The 22598-nt window shown below is 38.5% G+C and overlaps 1 protein-coding gene across 2 annotated transcripts in view; it reads right to left on the bottom strand.

The window, feature by feature from the left end:
* Window positions 1–22598, bottom strand: part of Ibtk (inhibitor of Bruton tyrosine kinase) — a 74692-nt gene that overhangs the window by 16959 nt on the left and 35135 nt on the right. For both annotated transcript variants that reach the window (XM_057767099.1, XM_057767098.1), the window contains exons 18-25: window positions 21142–21259; window positions 18795–18855; window positions 18140–18261; window positions 15739–15851; window positions 8888–9036; window positions 7599–7759; window positions 4701–4793; window positions 4022–4165 (exon numbers count right to left, since the gene is read on the bottom strand). In XM_057767099.1, the coding sequence (XP_057623082.1) occupies window positions 4022–4165; window positions 4701–4793; window positions 7599–7759; window positions 8888–9036; window positions 15739–15851; window positions 18140–18261; window positions 18795–18855; window positions 21142–21259 (961 nt within the window). The remainder of the gene's footprint in view (window positions 1–4021; window positions 4166–4700; window positions 4794–7598; window positions 7760–8887; window positions 9037–15738; window positions 15852–18139; window positions 18262–18794; window positions 18856–21141; window positions 21260–22598) is intronic.

Raw genomic sequence — 22598 nt, forward strand, 5'->3', positions numbered from 1 at the left:
ACTGGTTATGCCCAGATTTAAAACAGTGTCTTGTTTCCCACAATTTTGCTTTCCGAACTCGGGCGTTGGTTATTATCCATTCTAAAAGCCACAGAAAATTTATGGAGAAATATTTGCAGAAACTTATATCCATACAAAAATTAGTCAGGATTTTGTTCCTTAGCCCCAGTAACTTTAATGAATAATAATTTTCAGGTCAAAAAGGCTAAATAACTGCAATTATTTTATATAAGCTAGCTCAAAAGAATTTACATTCAGACATCACACCAGGCCACACAGACTATATATTTTCCACAAGGTGATAGTGAAAAACATATTTCTCCAAGTAAAACATTTGAAAACGAGAAGTGCCCAGATCGCACACACACTCAAAGTTTCACAGTAGTTTTATGATTCAATTGGCTGGAACTTCGTTCAAAGGCAAAACCCCATTCTAGCTAGCGTTTTCCATGGCCACACCTAACTGTAGGTAGCAAGGGCACAACTATATCCTGGGAACATGGAGAATGACTTCATGCATTGTGAACACTGCCCCAACCACAGTGTTAAGGTTTAGCAGGCTCATTTGTGCTTTAGTTAACTGCACATTTTACATTAATCTAAAAGACAAATATAAAAATATCTACAAAAGTCAAACCTTATTAGGTGAATCTACAGATAATGAAATGTAAGTAGCTAAAAAATATACCACCATCCTACATTCATTCTATAAAGCTCACCTACAAGGCAGATTAAAATGCTAACTTTAGATTTATTTTCTACTTTTCTAAACAAGAATATAATTTAAACTCTGCCAATTATTTTTTAACTAGCATGTAAAGGGATGGCGTCTCAGCAGTAGTCACCATACATTACATATATGTTTTCACAGCTCACGTGTCTCACTCAAAAATGAAATTATGTATTATATTGAATAATGTGATTAACTGTACTTTATGTATTTTCTACATAATTAACAATTAAAATATATATCAAAAGCAGCATATTAAGTTTATTTTTGTCTTAAGCTCAATTTAAGCTTTACAGACATATACTAATTCAAGAAAGAAAAATCACAATATTTATTTCAATTTATACTAAACATGCCTCAATGTTCCTAAACACTAAACTTTAACTAATTATTTTATATAAATGCATTCTTTAAATTTCTAACAAATATTTTCTGATCTATGCCAATAACAAGATAAAATGCATATAACGTCACAGGCTGCTAATAATATATTATGTATATTATTCTAAATAGATATCTACACATACATACTTGCATATACATTTTAAAAGTTATATCAGCTTAGTGTTTAATGAGTATAAATAAAAGCAATGTATAATAAATCCTAAGAACTTCCCAGAAAAGCAGCCTTTGAAAGTTCCTAGGCAGTGCTGCAGTACAGCTCAGTGGCAGAGCACTTGCCTTGCACACCTAAGGCCTAAGTTCAATCTCTAGCACCACGGGGGGAAAAAAGTCTTAAGAAAAAATATAGTTGAGTCTAAAGTTATAAAAGAATATTAAACATAAATCATTTATTTTCAATCATTAATAAATTTAGATACTACTTCTGCTTAGAAGTCAAAATAATTTGTATGTTGTCAGTTATATGAATTGTCTTGATACCTTAAGATATATAAAATTAATCACTCATTTGTTTGTACCTAAGTTTTTCAGTTGTGTTCTCATAAAGACTTTGTAATAAGTATCAGTTATATTTAATCATGGCACAATTATTTTTCAAATATCCACATATTTCTGCCAAATTTAATGGCATTTTTTTCCTCATATTCCTTGAACTCTCCATAATAAGCAATACTCCATTTCCTTTGCATTTTAGAAAGATAGTGCCATGTGCATGGGGTTTTTTAGCTCATGCTGCCAATGATCACGGGGGAAGAGTTGACTAAATTTAAACATCAAAATCTGAGGTTTCAAATACCTCATCGCTTTCCCTAAACATAATTATCAGAACAAGATATAAATGCACAGCAGCCTGAGGTCAGCATGACTGCAGCAGTCGGCAGCTACAAGGACAACTGGTCTGTGTGGAGGAAAACAGAAACTGAATTGGTCGGACAGAAAGAGCCTCACAAACTCCTATTTTCCGGAGAAACCCATCGGACCAGACCTTCTGTGGTGTGGCTGGGGTGCCAGATGTCACCTACCGCAGTACAAGGAAAAGTTGACTTGAAATCACAAGGGAAATGGAAAACAGGAATAATAAGCTGTGTGCTGTGCGTAAAGTTTAAACGGTAAAGCACGTGAAGACCTATGCCAAATGTTGAGAACTGAGCACCAGTGGTCACCGCCTTCAGCTTCGAGAATTCTAGCACCTAAATATGCAGACCTTGTCAGTAGAAGCAGAAGTTGCTCATTAGAAAACTAAGATCTTGGAAATAAGGGAAAGACATCAAAGATCATCAACATATGTGGGATCCCAAAAGGGAGACTGTAAGGAATCATACAATTATACACGTAGGCACACAGTATATCCAACTGGAGCAGAAAAGCAAAAGAATCAACATACTAATACAAGACATAAAAATGAACCATAACAGAGACCTCTGAAGCAAACAGTAGTGCTAATCAAACACTATTTTTAACTTTTTATGAATGAATCATACAGTATGGCTTTTTGACTTCCCCTATCAATATATTGCTACATGGTTATATTTAGTCACACTCCCTCCCTTTCATTACTCTGCATCACTGTACTTTTTAAAAATGTTTAGCCAAACATCAATGAGAGATGACAAAGCTGTTATCGGGTTTTAGTTACTGCAGTACTGACAATTTGGACATTCTTGCAGTGTGTATACAGTGTATACGTGGATATCTGCTTCACACACAGCAAATGGGAGGATCATTTACACACTGAAAGGACTGATCGCAGAATCTGAATCGGGAGTACTATATAAAGGCCAAAATCTACCACAGCAAATGAGACAGACCACGGAACATAGGTGCCAAGAAAGCTGTTGCCAGGAAAGATCCTGAAACTCCCTGTCCTTGTTTGCTGCTGGCTTTTAAAATAAGTTAACTGATGCCACTGCGAAATCCATATTATTAAGCTCAAAGTATCCTCAAGTATCTAACAACCCCTCTCACATACAGTAACATCTAGAATCCTGACAGCAGTTTTTAAACCCGGTTTTGCCTGTGTTTAGAGAAACCCCGAGTGCTGCAACAGGCCCACATCAAATCTCCAACAGCTCTTAGCTGGTTTTCATAGTTCCTGTGCCTTTGCTTCCCTCCTCGCTGGCCCTGATTCACACCTATTGCTCCTCTGGAAGGCAGACTCAGAGCAAAATCAATTTTTTGCTATTCTCTTCAAAATAATTTCTATTTTCAGTGGTAGAAAACAACAACCAGGAACAGAGTGACAGTCATGAACACTGACAGAATTCTCCTGTCCCTATCCCACCCTGCCCTCTATCCATGTACCTTTCTCTTAAACTGGGTCCCAAGCATTATGATATGAGCTTCCAAAAAGGGAAACTAGAAAGGAGGCAAAGATAACATTTTACACAACTCATCTTTGGAGATGGTTGCTAGCAATGTGACCACCATGGGAAGATTGTGATGGTGCAAACTCCCAAGGTGCAACACAAAGTCAACAGCACTGCTCGAACAACTGATGGCTGCTTCAGCTGTACTATGGGAAGCAACCAAGAATGTACACAGAAGGACCAAAGGACCATATTATCAAAACTCAAGTTTGCCGTTGTCAAGTTTTAGTGTATTTGTTCCTTAAATTGAAACACTAAATCTCTCTTCAACAGAAACTACAGAATGGCAAGAATGACATCCAAAAGTAAAACATAAATCCACAGTTTTGAAACCATGATGTCTGTCAATACATCTAAAATTATAATAAAACAAACATCTTTTAGAAGTCTGTACTGTACAAGTTCCAACACTTAAGTTAAAAAGCAACAAGGGAAATGAAATATTTAGAAGGACTTTAGAAACACATGCAGGGGAACTCAAAAGCCAAGGGAAGACGCCTGAACTTTAACAATAAGAGCATACCATGCATTCACAGGCTTGGGGGACTTTGAAGGAGCTGTCAGAACTGGTTCCAAGGTATTTGTTCCTGAACTATTTTCTTTGGTGGTCAATGCAATCATTTTCCGTTGCCTCTGAGAAAGTTTGACTCCATGAGAAATAATTTTTCTAAAAATTAAATTAGAGTAAACCAATTATTTCTACTGGCTTCACTGCTTCTAAGAAATTTCAGTTTCCTAAGAAATCATTGTACTTGAAACAAAAATCAAACCTCTTAGCATTAATGTCTGTTTAATCAAGATCATCATAACATGTTTTCTATTAATTTTCAATTGTTTCAGTTTATACTGCTGATGATCAAATAATGGTTAAACATGAACCCCCAGAATACCATATTTTTCACAAGACCCCGCATTGGACTTGTGCATTTCTGCAGTAATGAGACTTTATGATCACTTCAATGACAACTGTCTACTAGCCTTCTAGCATGCAACACCCCACTCCACTGCATTAGTGCATCAGACCAACTCAGTCATTAGCACACAGCTGGCAAACAGCACTGAGGCTGTTACCTATCAGAGATAGGTACCTTTATAATCATTACATCAATTGTATAAATATAAGAGTAAAGACCTAGTATGTCATTCCAATTCTGTAGGACAGAATACAACACAGACATTTGTCTTAATATTTTTTAACCAACCCTAAGTTTGACTTTGGTGCTGCGCCATATTTTTGTCTACTTTCTTCTGTTTCCATGATGGTTCTGAAATCCACAACAGGAGGACTCACAGGACTAAAAGACAAAAATAAATAAATAGATAGATAGACAAACAGATGGATAAAAAAGCATTCATTACTTATAATGCCCAACACCAAATTTAACCGTACCTGTAAATTATATGTAAGACTGATGATAATTAATTTGTAGTCTAGGTAATAATTTTGTTAGCTTCAACCAACCTCAAAAAAGGTATTCTAAATGACAGCTACTCTCATAGATACGTATATGATTACTTTAAAGTCTTCAAGTTGAGCAATAACCTAAAATTATTCTAATAAAACAAAAGCCAAACAAAAGGAGTCCTATGTCATCTAAATTAGGCAAAAGAACTCACTAAATTCTAATAAAAATCTTATCCTTAAAGATAAATGAAGCTGAAAAATCATTTCATTTTCAAAAACAAATGAAATACTCACTACCATCTATTATTAACAAAAACAGGCATTTTTCAGAAAATATGGCAGTGCTCAACAATACTAAAGAACTCCCTCCCACTGGAGGGCGGGCAGCTGCACTGTAAGGTAAAAAAAGAGATCCTGGGGCTATAGGAGTTGCACTGTTAGAGGAAAAAAATTCTACAATCTCCAAAAGTAGCTTTTGTTTTATTAGAATAATTTTAGGTTATTGCTCAACTTGAAGACTTTAAAGTAATCATATACGTATCTATGAGAGTAGCTGTCATTCAGAATACCTTTTTTGAGGTTGGTTGAAGCTAACAAAATTATTACCTAGACTACAAATTAATTATCATCAGTCTTACATATAATTTACAGGTACGGTTTTAATACAAGTGAAATCTATGATATAGCTAAGAATAATTTATATTATATATTCAAGACTCATATATCATTTATTTTCACTAAGAAATTCTGCTACTAGATGTTTTAAGTCATGGCAGGAAAGCTGTACCCATAGCATCTTAGCAATAAGGTTGTCTATGCAAGGCCTGCATAATGACACTACCAGGACCCAAGCCAACATGGGCAAAGGAAGTTTTAGAAGGCTCCTCCTACAGGCAATCGATGGCTGCTGAGAGCAAGGGAATCAGTTTCCTCTAGGGACAAGCTCCCTGATAGGCTATCCAATCCCAAGCTCTAATCACATGTACATATGAGGAAAACTAAATGAACTCAGTAGTTTGTGTGTTTATGTACATATATAAATACATACATACATATGAAGCAATAATAATTACAAAGCTAGAGATCATGAGTTTGAACATGAAAGGCAGGAGGAGTTGTTGAAGAGTAGTGGAAATACGCTAATCCAGTACTGGTGTCTGAAATTCTCAAAATAGTAACAATATAAATTTAAAAATTATAAAATATCAGTATTAAAAATGTTTTAAAACAAAGTCTACTATTATTCTCACTAGGCAATACTTCACATTGATGTAAAATGCTGGTGTACACACTAATATCGAGAATCCTATAACTGCTAAGGACTTTGTGAACATACATGGTGCTGAAACAGAGAGTCAGTCTCACTGTTGACTTTATACCAGCTATTCTTTAAATGTTTATCAAAATAATTAAAAGATGGTTCTAAGTATCACACAACTTACATATCACTGAAGATATTATAATAAATTATACCTGGAGGAGGGAAGGCTGGAAAGCAACTTTTAAGCATGCAGATGATTTTCTCTGTATAAATTAATACTCTTCATTGAATATATTCACTTGGCTAAAACTATACAGCAATCTCTTAGAGAAGTAGAGTAGGATGAAAACCATATCCGTAGTGGCCACACCAGGTTGCGACTCGGGTAGGTGATGTTCCCTCTCTCTCCTGTCCTCCACTACAACTATCTGACTGCACTTAAGACCCACTCCATGAGATGGAACATACGTGACACTGCTTGGGTAGCTAAAAACATAACACTTGATAGGCCACAGGCCTAGGGAAAAGCCAAGCTACTGTCCTGCTAAATGAACAATAAAATGACTCCTTATGGCATTCTGCTATACTTATACATGAGTGTCAGCCATCAACAGAGAAGCTTCCTCCTGCAGCAGATGGAAACAGACAGAGACCCACAACTGGACCATGTGCAGAGAGGAGACTTGGAAACACCTAGTCTTAAATGGCATGCCCTAACCAAAGCTTCCCCCTGCCCTGCAGGTCTACAGGAACCATGTGAAAGAGGAAGTAGAGATCTTTTAAGAGTCAGGGGGAATGGAGGAGAGCAAGGAAACAGCATCTTCCAGACATAACGGAATTGCTGCACAGATGAACTCACGGAGACTATGGCAGCATGCACAGGACCTCCACAGGTCTAAGCCAAAGAGCGTCCCAGCAGTGAGAGGGGAACATAGGCATGATCTCCTGTACTTAACTCAGAAAGTATCTCCAACTGACAACTGCTTGCTAAGCAAAAAATAGTTTTCTCCAATGGAGTCTCATTAGGGAAACAAATCACTCTTAAGCACAGACCCCCAAAACCAGCAGTACATGACCAACACAAATGAACCCAATAGCACTTTGTAGACGTTTTGCCTCATATTGCTTTGTTTGGGCATCTTTTTTAATATTTCCAAACTTTTACTTATATTATTATAGTTTATGATTTTGTGTTTTTATGGCTTTTGGATTTTGGGTGTATCTGTTATGTGTATTTCCTGTGGTTTTTCTTTTTTGTTTAATTCTGTTGAATGTTTTTTTGTTGCCTGTTTGATTTCTAAAGAAAGAAAGAACACACGCATGGAGTTGGATGGGTAGGGATGTGGGTGAGAATCTGGGAGGAGAAACCATGACCAGAATATATCATATGAAAAAAAAATTAAAATAAATAAATAAGAAAAAAGAAAATCCTACCTGCAAGAGCCAGCAACCCAACTGGAAGAGCCTGTAGTGTCGACTCTGTTACTGGGAATGAACTGGGGAGCAGATTTAGATGTCGGTGATTTTTCCCATGGTTTGAAATCTTCCCTAGCACATGCAGGAGGTGTACCATTCACATACGGTTTAGCTCTCCCCTGTGAAAAAAAAAGAGAGCCTAAGTCATAATGGCAAGCGTCTAACTTAGTAGTTTAGTGTGTCTAGTCAGCGACACCCAATCAGCTAACACTTGCCAGTTGTGTTTCTAGGCCCAGCACTTGGCCAGCTCACCCTCATCACTTACTACAAGCTGCTAGGAACACAGGAAAGAAAGTCCACACCTTAAACTTCTACTCAGACAAATAGCAAACAAACAAAAATACAAGCAGTATATATATGAAGCAGTAATATTAAAATTCCTATTTTAGAAATAAAATCCACTTTAGACATAAAAATTTGGTACAAATGCTTTATAATCCACTCTAGGATGTAGTATTTTAAGTAATAAATACTACAATAAAATAATATTGACACTTCAAAGGAGTCTTGAAGTCACAGCTATTGCAAAAGATTCAACTTCCTTCCACTCACTGTCCTGCAGATTAACCTTATGAGAACAACAATTTCCTTCAAAGTTCTGCGTTAAACCCGAACACTTTGTAAGAAGAACAAATTCATAGTCTCAGAAACTCCTAGATGTTCCAATATGTTTTGTGAATACGGCAAAGGATGCACAAAAATGACTCAATTTCTAAAAATGTAACTGTTTTCCTTCCTGGAAAGAAAACTGTGGAGCAGGTATTTAAAGGTGTCCCAAGAAAGCCTCCTCAGAGCTAAGGAGGACTGCGGCAGTTGAAAAGTCATTCAGCCAGCAGCCCAGAGGAACAGGAGAGAAACGACAAAATTTGAAACCAAGCTTACTATCAAAATTATTTTTCTCTTATAAATTTTATTTTAACAGCCACTTCCTAAAATGTTTCTAGAATTTAGCTACAAATATACCTTTCAGAATTATATTCAACATTCAATGTTATATCAATATGTACAGCATCATTATATTTTATATGCAAAAAGATTAGAATCATAAAGGATTAAAAACTGTACTAAAATTTCTACAATTAGAATAATCATATAACTTATAAAAAACATACATTATACATATTATTTTTAGTTTTTTGTTAACACCAGGGAAGTATGAGAAAATCTGAGAGAATATAGTGAAAACGAAGGTAAAATGTAGGCGCATCCAACATGGTGTTAAGGAAACAATGCTTTATCATACCAACCTCGACCTTATCCGAATGGAACCCTGCTATAAAATCAGGTGACTGTAAATCTCTGGGACTACCCACTCCTGCATAGCTTCCTTCAGAGTCTGAGGTCAACAGTTCTGGAAGAGACTCCACAGAATTGGTCTTCCCAGACTTTAATAATCCTAAAATATAAAATAAAATAAAGTAAATAAATGTTAAGCAGACATATTAAGCATATATGCATTTCACTCAGTGAGCCAAAATGAAAGCAAGAAGCTTATAGACCCAGACCACAGCAACACTGAAATGATACTCACTACCCCAGCAGCACCTGCATAAGTTAAGGAGATACAGGCATTACGTCGAAGATCAACATGGAGGAGACAGCAACACAACTGTGGCTCATCCTGTCTCTAAGAACTCATCAATAAATCTCAACAACATAGAACTCCACAGGATCTGCTTTGAAGAGACTTAACCTCCTTCCTCAAGAAAGGTGAGAAGGGAGAAGAGATGATGACTGACTCCACAGCAACCTGACCCCTGCTGTCCCATTTAGCTATCAAAGCCACTGTGCCAGCAGTCAGCCCATGAGCACAGGCTCCTACTGGTCCCACTGGCAGCCTGACGAAGGGTGGTTCCTCAGTTTGTTTTCTATACAAAACAAAAATCTGTCATTTGAAATTTTTAATTAGCTTACCCCCTGAAAGGACCTAAATGCCTTTGTTATCCCTATGTTCAGGTTCACAACGAACATAATACAAAGTAAACTTCTGCTTGATTTCAGGTGATAATTCACACATGTCAAACTAATTAGAATCTATATAGCATGCCCAAAGAAACTTGAAGATGCAGGCATTATCTAAGCTGTAAAAGCTATACAACTGATTAAAAATAAAGTGTGCTGTCTCTTACACATTCAGAAAAGTGCTGTCCCTTTAAGGAGCTCACCAGACACATGGTAGTTCTCTTCTGTTGTTCATTACTACAAACAGTTTGGCAATGACATTCAACCTTGCCCCTACTATCATAGGTATTTTAACTAAATTTTTATTTCAGACATTACACTTAAAATTGTGTGCTTTACAAACCCATTAAAATCAAGAAAATCAAATAATTGATAGACATGGCGGGCAATTATTTTTGGTCAAAACAAAACGCTTTAACAGGACCATTTGTCTAATTTTCAGGATCCGCATCCATGTTAGGTCTCCACACAGTCATTTCTGATGACATGTGCCTTGTGCTCAAATCTTCCTTTTGGTCCCCAATTAACTTTCACCCTTTCACCATTATCTGCTTGGGCTGCAGAAATCAGGCAACATCAGAATGTATATGGAACTTGGCTCAAGAGAACAAATACTATCTGTTCCTTCTGTCATCATCACAGATCTTCACAGGCTTTCCAGATTATTTCCTGAACACAGCAGATGTTTTAAGATCTGTAAGTGTTGCTTCTTGACTAGAGGGCAGGCCTCAAGGTCCCCGCCAGGGAAAGCTGGCCCTTGCTGCTGGGGCTGCAGTCTCTGCTGTGATCTGCTGGACCTGCTCTGCCTGCGCCCTACTTCCATTAGTCCCTGGCTCATTGGGGCATCCAGGAGTTCCTGTGTAGGTGCCGAGAAGTTTCATCGGGACGGGTGAGTGTGTGCTATCCTGGGGCGGACTGTCCAGGTAGAGAGCACAAACACCCCTCCCCCAGCTCCTGCTGCAGGGCTTGCTCTCCTACACACCCGCCCCCACCCCCACCCCCAAACCTGCCTTGTCTGCAAGGTCCTTAGCTGTGGAACAGTTTCCTGCCATTTCACTAAGGCTACCAACCCAGAGCAGTGAGTTCTTGACTAGAGGGCAGGCCTCAAGGTCCCCGCCAGGGAAAGCGGGCCCCTGCTGCTGGGGCTGCAGTCTCTGCTGTGATCTGCTGGACCTGCTCTGCCTGCGCCCTACTTCCCTTAGTCCCTGGCTCATTGGGGCATCCAGGAGTTCCTGTGTAGGTGCCAAGAAGTTTCATCGGGACGGGTGAGTGTGTGCTATCCTGGGGCGGACTGTCCCGGTAGAGAGCACAAACACCCCTCCCCCAGCTCCTGCTGCAGGGCTTGCTCTCCTACACACCCGCCCCCACCCCCACCCCCAAACCTGCCTTGTCTGCAAGGTCCTTAGCTGTGGAACAGTTTCCTGCCATTTCACTAAGGCTACCAACCCAGAGCAGTGAGTCCCTGACCAGAGGGCAGGCCTCAAGGTCCCCGCCAGGGAAAGCTGGCCCTTGCTGCTGGGGCTGCAGTCTCTGCTGTGATCTGCTGGACCTGCTCTGCCTGCGCCCTACTTCCCTTAGTCCCTGGCTCATTGGGGCATCCAGGAGTTCCTGTGTAGGTGCCGAGAAGTTTCATCGGGACGGGTGAGTGTGTGCTATCCTGGGGCGGACTGTCCAGGTAGAGAGCACAAACACCCCTCCCCCAGCTCCTGCTGCAGGGCTTGCTCTCCTACACACCCGCCCCCACCCCCACCCCCAAACCTGCCTTGTCTGCAAGGTCCTTAGCTGTGGAACAGTTTCCTGCCATTTCACTAAGGCTACCAACCCAGAGCAGTGAGTCCCTGACTAGAGGGCAGGCCTCAAGGTCCCCGCCAGGGAAAGCGGGCCCCTGCTGCTGGGGCTGCAGTCTCTGCTGTGATCTGCTGGACCTGCTCTGCCTGCGCCCTACTTCCATTAGTCCCTGGCTCATTGGGGCATCCAGGAGTTCCTGTGTAGGTGCCAAGAAGTTTCATCAGGACGGGTGAGTGTGTACTATCCTGGGGCGGACGGTCCCGGTAGAGAGCACAAACGCCCCTACACTAAGGCTACCCAACCAGAGCAGCGGGCAGGCCTCAGCAACCCCGAAAGGGAGCGCAGGCACCTCCAGCTTGTACTGCAGTGTCGCCTGTGTTCTACTGGACCCCGCCCGACCCCTTGCATTCGGCCTTCTTTACGCGGGTCATTGGAATACCACGCATCCATGTTTTGGTGTTGAGGAGTTCACCTGGAAGGGAACGGTTCCTGCCCCTACACTGAGGAGATACACCTAGAGAGTTAGTCACAGCAAAGACTGGTCCAAGACATCAGGCCTCTCCTGGCTCCATTTGAAGGAAAAGATGGGCAGGCGCCAATGCAAGAATTCCCCCAACAACTTGAAAGGCAACGTGACATCACCAGGATCCAGGAATCCCGAAATGAGAAGTCTAAACCCTAATACAGAAGAATTAGAAGAATTCGACTCAAAAGTGAATTTTATGAAAATAATAGAGGACCTTAAACAGGAGGTGAAAAACTGCCACAACCAATTAGAGATTACAAACAAAAAGGTAGAGGAAATGAATAAATATCTCAAAGATACCCAAGAAAACCAAGAGAAACAAGAAAAAGTAATCAAACAGGTAAGGGAAACGGTTCAAGACTTGAAGAACGAAGTGGAAGTAATAAAGAAAACACAAACCGAGGGAAGGATGGAGATGGAAAATTTGAATAAACGAACAGGAACTACAGAGACAAGTACCACCAACAGATTACAAGAGATAGAAGAAAGAATCTCAGACACTGAAGATACCATAGAGAAAATAAACACTCTCATCAAAGAAAACAGCATAACCAACAAATTCTCATCACAAAACATTCAGGAAATCTGGGACACAATAAAAAGACCAAACCTAAGAATAATAGGGATAGAAGAAGGAGAAGAAGTACAGCTCAATGGTCCAGAAAATATATTTAATAAAATTATAGAAGAAAACTTTCCCAACCTTAAGAAAGATATTCCTTTGAAGGTCCAAGAAGCATACAGAACACCAAATCGACTGGATCAAAAAAAAACATCTCCTCGTCATATAATAATCAAAACACAAAACATACAGAATAAAGAAAGAATAGTAAGAGCTGCAAAGGAAAAAGGTCAAGTTACCTATAAAGGTAAACCTATCAGACTTACACCTGATTTCTCTATGGAAACCATGAAAGCCAGAAGGTCCTGGATAGATATACTGCAGAAACTACGAGACCATGGATGCAAGCCCAGACTACTATACCCAGCCAAGCTTTCGTTCACTATAAATGGAGAAAACAAAGTTTTCCAGGATAAAAACAAATTTAAACAATACGTAGCCACAAATCCAGCCCTTCAGAAAGTAACTGAAGGAAAATCACAAACCAAGGAGTCCAACAATGCCCACAATAACTCAGACATCTAAAGACCCTTCACCAGCACAACTTGAAGAAGGGAAACACACAAACTCTACTACCAAAGAAAAGAAAGAAAGAAAGGAAAAATGACCGGAGTTAACAACCACTGGTCATTAATATCACTTAATATCAATGGACTCAACTCACCTATAAAGAGGCACAGGCTAAGAGATTGGATACGAAAACAGGATCCAACATTCTGCTGCTTACAAGAAACACACCTCAACCACAAAGACAGACATCTACTCAGAGTAAAGGGCTGGGAAAAGGTTTATCAAGCAAACGGACCTAAGAAACAAGCAGGTGTGGCCATACTAATTTCTAAGAAAGTTGACTTCAAACTAAAATCAATCAAAAGAGATGGAGATGGACATTTTTTACTCATAACAGGAACAATTCACCAGGATGAAATCTCAATCCTGAATATATATGCCCCTAATATAAAAGCACCCACTTATGTAAAAGAAACATTACTAAAACTCAAGGCAGTCATCAAACCACACACACTAATAGTAGGAGATTTCAACACTCCTCTCTCACCAATGGACAGGTCAATCAAACAGAAACCTAACAGAGAAATAAGAGGATTAAGGGAGGTAATGAATCAAATGGACTTAAGATCTGTAAGTGTTAAGAACAGTATGATGATACTGTTGGTGTCTGTCCTTACCTTGTTTGTATCTTATTTGAAGAAGGATTTCTTTGCTGTTTTCCTGCCATGTCTACCAGGCTGAGCTAGCTAGCCTGTGTGATTCAATGATTTCTGTCTGTCTCCCATATCCTAGAAGTGCACTGGGATTACTTATGTTCCTGCTCTGCATCCAGCTTTGACTTGTGTTCTGAGGATTATAACTCAGGTCCTCACTTTCACAGCTAATGCTTTTACCCACAGAACAACTCCCTTGCCCATAAGACTTTAACACACATATAAACACACACACACACACACACACACACACACTCTCTCTCTCAATCGAATCATACTATGTAAATCCAATCAAGTATCTATTTCTTCCTTAAGTCATGAGGTAACTGAAAGATTCCCAGTTTCCTAACTGTCCGACCACTTATCCAGAGGTAAAGCCGTCAACAGAGAATACAAAAATCACAGAACGTTATGCCTGGAAAGACCCTAAAATGTATCTTTCTCATTTCTAGATCTCCTGATTCTGACCTTTAATGCTTCATAAATCAGTCTAGGCAGATAATCTCTCCTATTAAGTAATGTGGGAGTCTCCTCTGTGTGTTGCTTGTATTGGTTAACGAGTAAAGAAACTGCCTTGGCCTGATAGGGAAGAATTTAGGTAGGCAGAGAAGACAGAACTGAATTCTGGGAGAAAGAAAGCAGAGTCAGAGTGATGCCATGGATTCACAGCTGGAGGTAGACGTGCTGAAACTTTTCTGGTATGCTACGACCTCGTGGTGATATACAGATTGATAGAAATGGGTTAAATAAAGATGTAGGAGTTAGCCAATAAGAAAGCTAGAGCTAATGGGCCAAGCAGTGTTTTAATTAATACAGTTTTTATGTAGTCATTTCAGGGCTAAACTAGCTGGGCGGCTGGGACAAAGAAGCTGCCAGGCTCTCCTTGCAACAATTAACTATCTTCTGTGTTACTTAAACCCATTATTCTTAACATTATTTCCTTCAATTGTAACAAACATATCAAATACTTCACTGGTAAAATTTAAGCCACCTTTTCCCAAGGAACACAGGTCAATACATAGGGCAGAGTGCCTGTAAATGCTGTGACAGAAAACACACCAGGTCATGTCTGGCTGCCATATGTGGGCACACTACTTCCTGAAAGGCCATACTGGAGTCTCCTTACTTGTGGTCATACTAACATTTTGTATAGTTTAAATATAGATAAGATGAATCTAGAATATGGGACAACATATAAAACAACTAGCCTCAGTGTCTGAGAAAACAATACAAAACAAATAGCATGGAAGACACTGTTCTAGCTAAGAGATACTAACAAGCAAAGGCAGTGCTAACCTTGATAGAACAAGAAACAGTGGTTGAAACAACACTCTAAAAACAGTTTGTTGAGTAACTATGGAACTCTGAATGCAGAAGCTAGCACTGGGTAAAGCTATAGTACTATGTTAACTATCTGATGCTGGTATTGGGGTTTTAGAGGAGAGTGTTCTTAAGAGTTTTATTATAATATTTATGAGAAACAGTGTATCTAGAGAGTATTCCAGGCAGATAGGCTAAAAACAGCTCTGTCAGCATTTGCATTGTGTGTGGAATGTTTAGAGGACAATGGTGGGCAACAAGCAACTGTGCTTCTTACAGAAGATGCAATTTATACAGAGCTGCAATGCAGGAACACTGCCTGGCATGTATGAGGCCCAGGGTCAGTCCTCAGAACCACAGAAAGGAAAGGGTGAGGGGAGAGAAGGAAGAAAATGTGGCAATAAATTAACAGTGAGTCTAAATAGTGTTCATATGTTGCATGTGTGTGCCTGCATATATCTTTTATATTTTCAGCAACTAATAAAAAATTTTAAATTAAGGCTGCAGATGGACCAGCAAGTAAAGGTTCTTGTGATTGGTGAATCATGATGACCTGCATTTGATCCCTGGAGCCCACATAATGGTGAAGGACAGAAATCACTAACAGTTGTCTCTGACCTCCACACACAGACCAAAAATATACTCAAACATACTAACCTGCTGATGGTGGACTCTGAATAATGTCTGAAAGGTTGTAGCCTCCAGAACTGTCAGAACGCTTCCGCGGCTTCTTTTTAGCTCTTGTTTTTGCCTTCTTGAACATTGTTTCCCTAGAAAATGCAAACATAGAATCAAAGGCAAAAAGAGTTTGATCAAGCACAAACTCAAAAGGCAAAGGAACCCTCAGCTTCACCAAGGCAAGATTGAGGACACACATCTGTACCAAGAGGAAGTGAGAACTGAACTGCATCCTGGCTACAAGAAGGAAATCTCAGGTCAAGGAGATTTCTATTCATAATAAAACCTTTACCAATAAATAAATGGAACAGCACTGTACACAGTTACATGAACTATAATCTTCAAATAAAAACATTCTGTGCTGGTGTGTGTGTGTGTGTGTGTGTGTCTGTGTGTGTGTGTTTGTGAGATGCATGCTTGTTTGTACAATGTGAAGGCATCAGGGGTCCTACTCTATCACCTTCTACCGTATTCCCTGCAGACAAGATCTCTCACTAAATCTGGAGCTCTCGATGTTTGCTTGTATTTATTACTTCACACTAACACCTAGGCCCCTGCCTTGAGTCTGCAGCCTGTCTGGCCAGCAAGCCCCAAAGAACCTCCTGTGTCTCACCTCTCAGGGCTGTTGGACTATGAGGACTATGGCCAGCTCTGGGTTTTAAGGGTGGGCTGAGGTCCCAGCTCAGATCCTCAGGCTTGTGCAGCAGTGTTCCTTCCCATGGAAACACCTCCGCAGCCTTTGTGGTAGTTTCTCTACAGTATTTGAGTGAATGTTTAATTGTTTGAATTAAATACTATAAATCAGGAAAGGAAAGTAGGTATCTGTGAGTGCAACAACTGTCTTATTTTAATGAAATATTTAATATCTCATTATATACTACAGTTCTGCAAGTCAGCTGTGAATATATCATTTTGTGGTAGTTAATGAGTTATTTAACTCAATGTTAATGAACTTTATAATTTAATATTGTGTGTTATACATTTTAGGACAATATGTGTAACTTCTACTGTACAAAATGATACCACATCAGGAAAAAGTTTAGAAAGTAGAAGAATACTTCTAGAACTCAAGAATTTTTCCATGAGGTACAGAGCTGTTTGTCTAGCGTAGATGACTTTAACACCCAAAGACTTCACCTACCAAGTTATTTGTCCCACAGAAATAAGTAATTCTATGATGTGAGCTGAAAATATTAATAAGGTATTAGCCTAAAATACTAATTAGGCATTTATTCTATGCAGAGGTTGTCAAAATTGTTAGAACCACATCTTGTTGATGGACTGACTCCAAATCTCAATCTCTGTGGCTCACTGTTGGGGTCTGATTATGAAATATCCTCCCACAGACAAAGTGGCCCCAGATGGAGTAAGGCTCAAAAGCAGGGTCACAGGAAAGACTTTCATAATAAGGAGTCCGATTCCATCAAAGGATTAACAAATTTATGAGTTTACATCTATTCAGAAGTAAGGTTCTAATAGGAGAAATAAGTCACTGGAGCATTTCTTGGAAGAGTGTATTGTGTCCTGGTCCCTTCTCTCTCTCCTTGGCCTTACGAGGTGAGCAGTCTTGCTCTGCCATGCCAGCTGGCACTGTCGTGATACTCTCAAAGGTGCCAGCTGGACATAAACAAATCCTCGGAAGCTGGAGGACAGAGCAAACCCTTTAACCTTTCACAGATTTTTCTTGGGGATTTTTTCACAATGCCAAAAAGCTAGAGGAGTGACCATCTACTGAAGCAGTCAGGGTCTACAAAGGACTCCTGAGAAAATGTCACCCCATCTCTGGCTGCTGCATTCCTCTTAGGATGCCCTCTAGTCCAGCCTGAGTACAAACATGTAGTCTTCTACCAAGATGGAGGAGAGACAATGACTTGGCTGAACGGGGTTCAGAAAGGGATGGACCCATCTGTCCTAATCTTCATGAGCCCGGCTGCCATGAACATCAAGCGTTTCCAAAACAATTTCAAGCATTGTGCCGTCATTACGCTAGAGCCACTGCTTTCCAGCCAACACCAGGCTCATCTCCTGACCACTGCTGGCACCTCTGCTGTTCTTCCACTCTAGTGCAGCAGCATGCCTTTTTAAATGCCTTTACCATAACTCCAGGAGGTTTGGAAGAGAGCATTAAGACAAAAGCACTTGACTAACCTGTATGCCTATTTGAAGGCTACAGTATTTTTATACTTACATGTTAAACAGTTTAGATTTAAAATAACAATCATGTATAATTACTTTGTATTATCTCAAAACAAAACTGCATATTCTTACTTCCTATAAGAGAAGTTATCAATTTATAATTCCAATATTAATATAAAATGTCAAATTCCAACAGGGTAAGGAAGAAGAGAAAGAGGGAAAGAAAAAAGAGAACAATGCTTACGAGTGATTTGGTTCCATATTTATTTCTTCTTTGAAAAAGACATCTCCATCCTCTACTTGCATGTAGCTAATATCTGGTCCGTCTTGGTATGGTGTGATGACTCTTCTCTCCATTGCTGGAATCTACAGAATGAAATATAACACTTTTTAAATACAAAATTTGTGAAGACTTATAAAAATTGATAAAATGTACCACTTATAATGTCAGGTGGTAACATTAACTAGGAAAAAGTCTAGGATGCCTAACAACTCAAATACAATGGGGAAAGTTTTTTAATAGATTCAATAAAAAGTGTATTACATAAAATTGTTGGTGGTGGGGGCTGAAAGGCAGCTCTGCTTTCTTTAAGTGTAGACTAATCCATCTCTCAGGAGTCATGTGACTCCATGCTTTGTACTGTTCTGACCTTTCTAACTAAAACTTTAAAACAGCAATTTTTATTATAAAGAAATTAGATGTATTAATTTTATTATGCCTCAATTTTGATTTTCACACTTATCTGAGACTTGAAAGAAATGCTAGGTTCTAGTTTCTAAAAGTTAATATATTTGCATTCACTATGAAACTATTCCATTGTCATGTCTGGTCTAATACCCTGTTTTTAAAGGTAATTCCATAGCTTACAAAATCTGTACTGAGAAAACAAAAATATTACCATTTTTCGGTAAAATATGGAAAGATCCTTCAAAACATCCTCACTTAAAACATCAAGAGACCTGAAAAACAGAAAGTAAAATTCTAGCTTAAGACTCAAATTTAGCAGCTATCAAGATTTCCAAGTATGTTTATTTCAAATTGTCAAATAAATAACAAAGTTCTTTTTCAAGTTTACATACACTAGCTATAAAAATTCCTTTTGAAATAGGTATAGTTATATGCTATAAATTTTAGGTAACCAGCAAACATATTATATAAATATCTTGATAAAACTAAAGCAAGTCTTTGGAATGGGAACAAATATAATCTTTTCAACTGCAACATGATACCAGATACTCATTTCTCAACCTTCTTCCCTAACTGTACAGACCAACTGTGTAAAGAGTGCTGCAAAGACAGAACACTGCCTTAAGCACCAGGGCACCCAGGTATCCAGGGTGTCCTCGCATTATCACTGCTCTCAATTACCTCCACGACCAAGAGGACCTCACTTTGCTTCTGAGTCTTAACATCTTCCAGAATAAAATGAAATTTGGATTACTTCAATTATATCCAACATGAATTCAAGTCTCACAGGTTCCAGAAAGTATTTTAGGCATCAGTGAAAATTTAAAACAAGGTTTACATCCATTTGTGTGTGTGTGTGTAGTTGTTTTATATATACAAAGTAATATGTATACATACACATGCATTATGTTGTTTTTAAAGCTATTTCTACAACTAGTACAAAGCAACTTTCATATGCAAATTTGTACCGTAAGTTTCAGCACCTGTAGGATAATTACTTACATTAGGTTGCAATGCTAAGTAAATTTTGTTACAGTCCTCCTTTTAATATTTCTGTACGTTTTGTTTTTACTTTTAGCAAACACATACCTGATTAAGAACACTTAACTTGACCTACAAAGTTATGCTTGTCAACTCATGCACAATCACTCAGAGACATCACCACAGCAGGTGCTATCCCGAAGTGACTCAGAGGAAACATCTGTCTCAGGATAACAGAAAACCATGTGATACAGCATTTTCCATTATATTAGTTTTGAAAATATTGGTATTTGTTTTGTTTTTTGGTAGCCTCTTATCTGACCAACTGAATGAGATTGATTAATTTGACAATACAGAAAAATAAACCTGCTCAAGAGAATCACTAATGTCAGAAATGAAACTAAATCCAGAAATCTAATCAGCTTCTAATATATTTTTTAATTTAATTTGAATTTTAAAAATTTAATCACAAAAAAAATGCTTAAATGGAAACAGAATTGTCTTTCAATCAGTCCTAGCTGGTGATTATTAAGACCATTCATGATTCATCTCAAGAGAAAAACAGAGCCCTTTATTTCAGTGTTTAAAAAAACGTTAAATAAAAATCATGTTGAATTTGCAAAGTGGGTGGGTAAGTTGTTATCATTAGCTTTGCTTTATTCATTTCACTGTTGCTGCTTTGATACACATTTCACTATATAGCCTTGTCTGTCCCAGAGTTTGCTATGTAGACCAAGCTGACCTTGAACTCAACAGAGATTCACTTGCCTCTGCCTTCAGAGTGCTAAGATTAAGAGCATGCACCGTGTCATTTGCTACCATTTGTAATGACCAAGATTTTCTCAGCTCTTGCCACCCAAATTAAAAAGGACAAAAATTCTCCAAGTCTTCTCATTTGAAAACAAGAATATTAAGAAAAACTAAGTATGTGAAAATTAATCAGTCTATGGACCATTTTTAGAAAAATGTCCAGTATATATAAAATACTAAATATTAATTATTGTAACTTATCATACAAAATAAAAAACTACATATATATGTGTGTATATATAAAATTATTATAATAAGTAGTATTAGCTACTACTATTATTATTATTGAAATAAAACAAAGAGAAGATAAATTATCTTAAATATCTTAAAATGCAAACTGACACTAAAGATTCCAATTCCAAAAATCTTCGCTCACAAATGTAGTCTCATTTTTCTGACCACTGACTTAGCAGTGAGAAGTAATATTTTATCTTCTTTAGGTGCAAAATTTTTCATTAAAAACAAAAGAATTCAAGTGTAAATAGGCCTGATACACATACAGAATCCTAATGAGTAGGGAGCATAAAACTGTCCTGGGCCACATAGCCAAAACCTGCCTCAATAAAAAAAATAATTTTTAAATTATTGTTAGAAACACTGGAAGTTTCCACGGTACCTCTAATCTTGAAAGTGATGGTTCCTTAGCATTTGTCAAATTCTTCCCACCTTGGTAAATATATATTCAATTTTAAAGTCCAAGTGCATCTTTTATTTATATACAAACATCTGCTGGTGCAAAAATCATATAGCATAGAAACCCAACCAACCTTGCTTCAAGTAAGGCTGCCATATTCAGCCCTATGAACTGTAAACAAGACAGTTTCAACTGCTCAGCATTGTACATTGCTGCAAACTCCAGCAGCATAGCAGCATTCTTAAGGGTAACTACAGAGAAAAGAGATTTGCAAAATTAGATGAAAAGGATTTATTTTAACAAGTGAAATACTTGCATTTTAAAGTTACACAATTTAAACATTTAAAAAAAGAAAACTATCTCTAAACAAAGAAATGAATACTGAGATGAATACAGAAATGAGTTTTATTACGGTATGCTAAAGTAAGTTTAACTGACTGGTTTCGAAGGGAAGAAAGCTTGGACACACAAATTTTAGAGAAAACAAAATACAGAAGGGGGATTAGTGTTAGCTGAAAGCAAATACATAAGAACTACCATTCTTCCCCACAAAAGCCTTGGATATTTTTCACTTTCACCAGTGAACACTCCTTTCCATTCATGTAGCACAAGCATCTTCTCTAACACTAAAAAGACCGGGGGGCATGGCAGTGCACATCCTGTAATCCACACTCAGGCCGAGGAGGGCTTCTATGCATTCACCAGTCTGGGCTACATACATAGATCTTGTCTCAGAACTGACAACTACAAACTAAAGAGGCATTATGACTAGAAGAAACTGACAGACATTCTAAAACTTAACTGATCTATAGTATTGTCCATGCCAGTGCATAAGACTACACAAGAGCCCAGGATTCCTAATGCTTCGTGATGTTCTATGGGACACATTATTCTGCTAGAAACCCTCTAAGAATATTCCATCTGCTTGTAACTACAGCTACCTAAAACTCTCATCTTCTTCTTATACTAAGGTCCAGTCAAGAGAAGAATAAGCTGCTTTCTACAGTTGGTCTTCAGTCTTCTCCCATTTCATTTTTCTTTCTCCCCCAAACTGTCAAAAGTTAAAATCATAGTCAATAACAGTCGCAGTCTCCCTCTGCCTAAGCTAAAACTGCAACCAAAGATGAAATCATCTCAGAAAATGAAAGCAGATCACACAAAAGCTCTCTGTGAACTGCTCATGTGGAAATGATGTGTGCAATGACTAAACACACTTCCATGGAGCCCTTCTGCTAGGAATTCATCACCAGTTAAAGCAACTTTGCAGCAAAGACTAGGGAAAATATCCAAGGAGGTCAGCAGGGACCACTGAGCGAACGGAAACATCTAGATATATACTGTACAACTATGCCACACTAAGTCCTTTACAGTAGCGTCTTTTCTTGATTATGGAAAGAAAATCAGGGCTATTTTCCTATTGTTAATCAAGGAAAGGACAGTCCACAATACTTAAAAAGACAAGAAAGTCAGGCAAGCTCCTATCCAAAAAAAAAAAAAAAAATTAACAGAACTTCTTCCATATTTCCCAAAGCAGCCTCCCGCCTTTCATATCAGAATAAACAAAATTATCTAAATAAAGACAGGAGAGGA

Source organism: Chionomys nivalis, chromosome 4 (genome assembly GCF_950005125.1).
Source record: "Chionomys nivalis chromosome 4, mChiNiv1.1, whole genome shotgun sequence".
Taxonomy (NCBI): Eukaryota; Metazoa; Chordata; class Mammalia; order Rodentia; family Cricetidae; genus Chionomys; species Chionomys nivalis.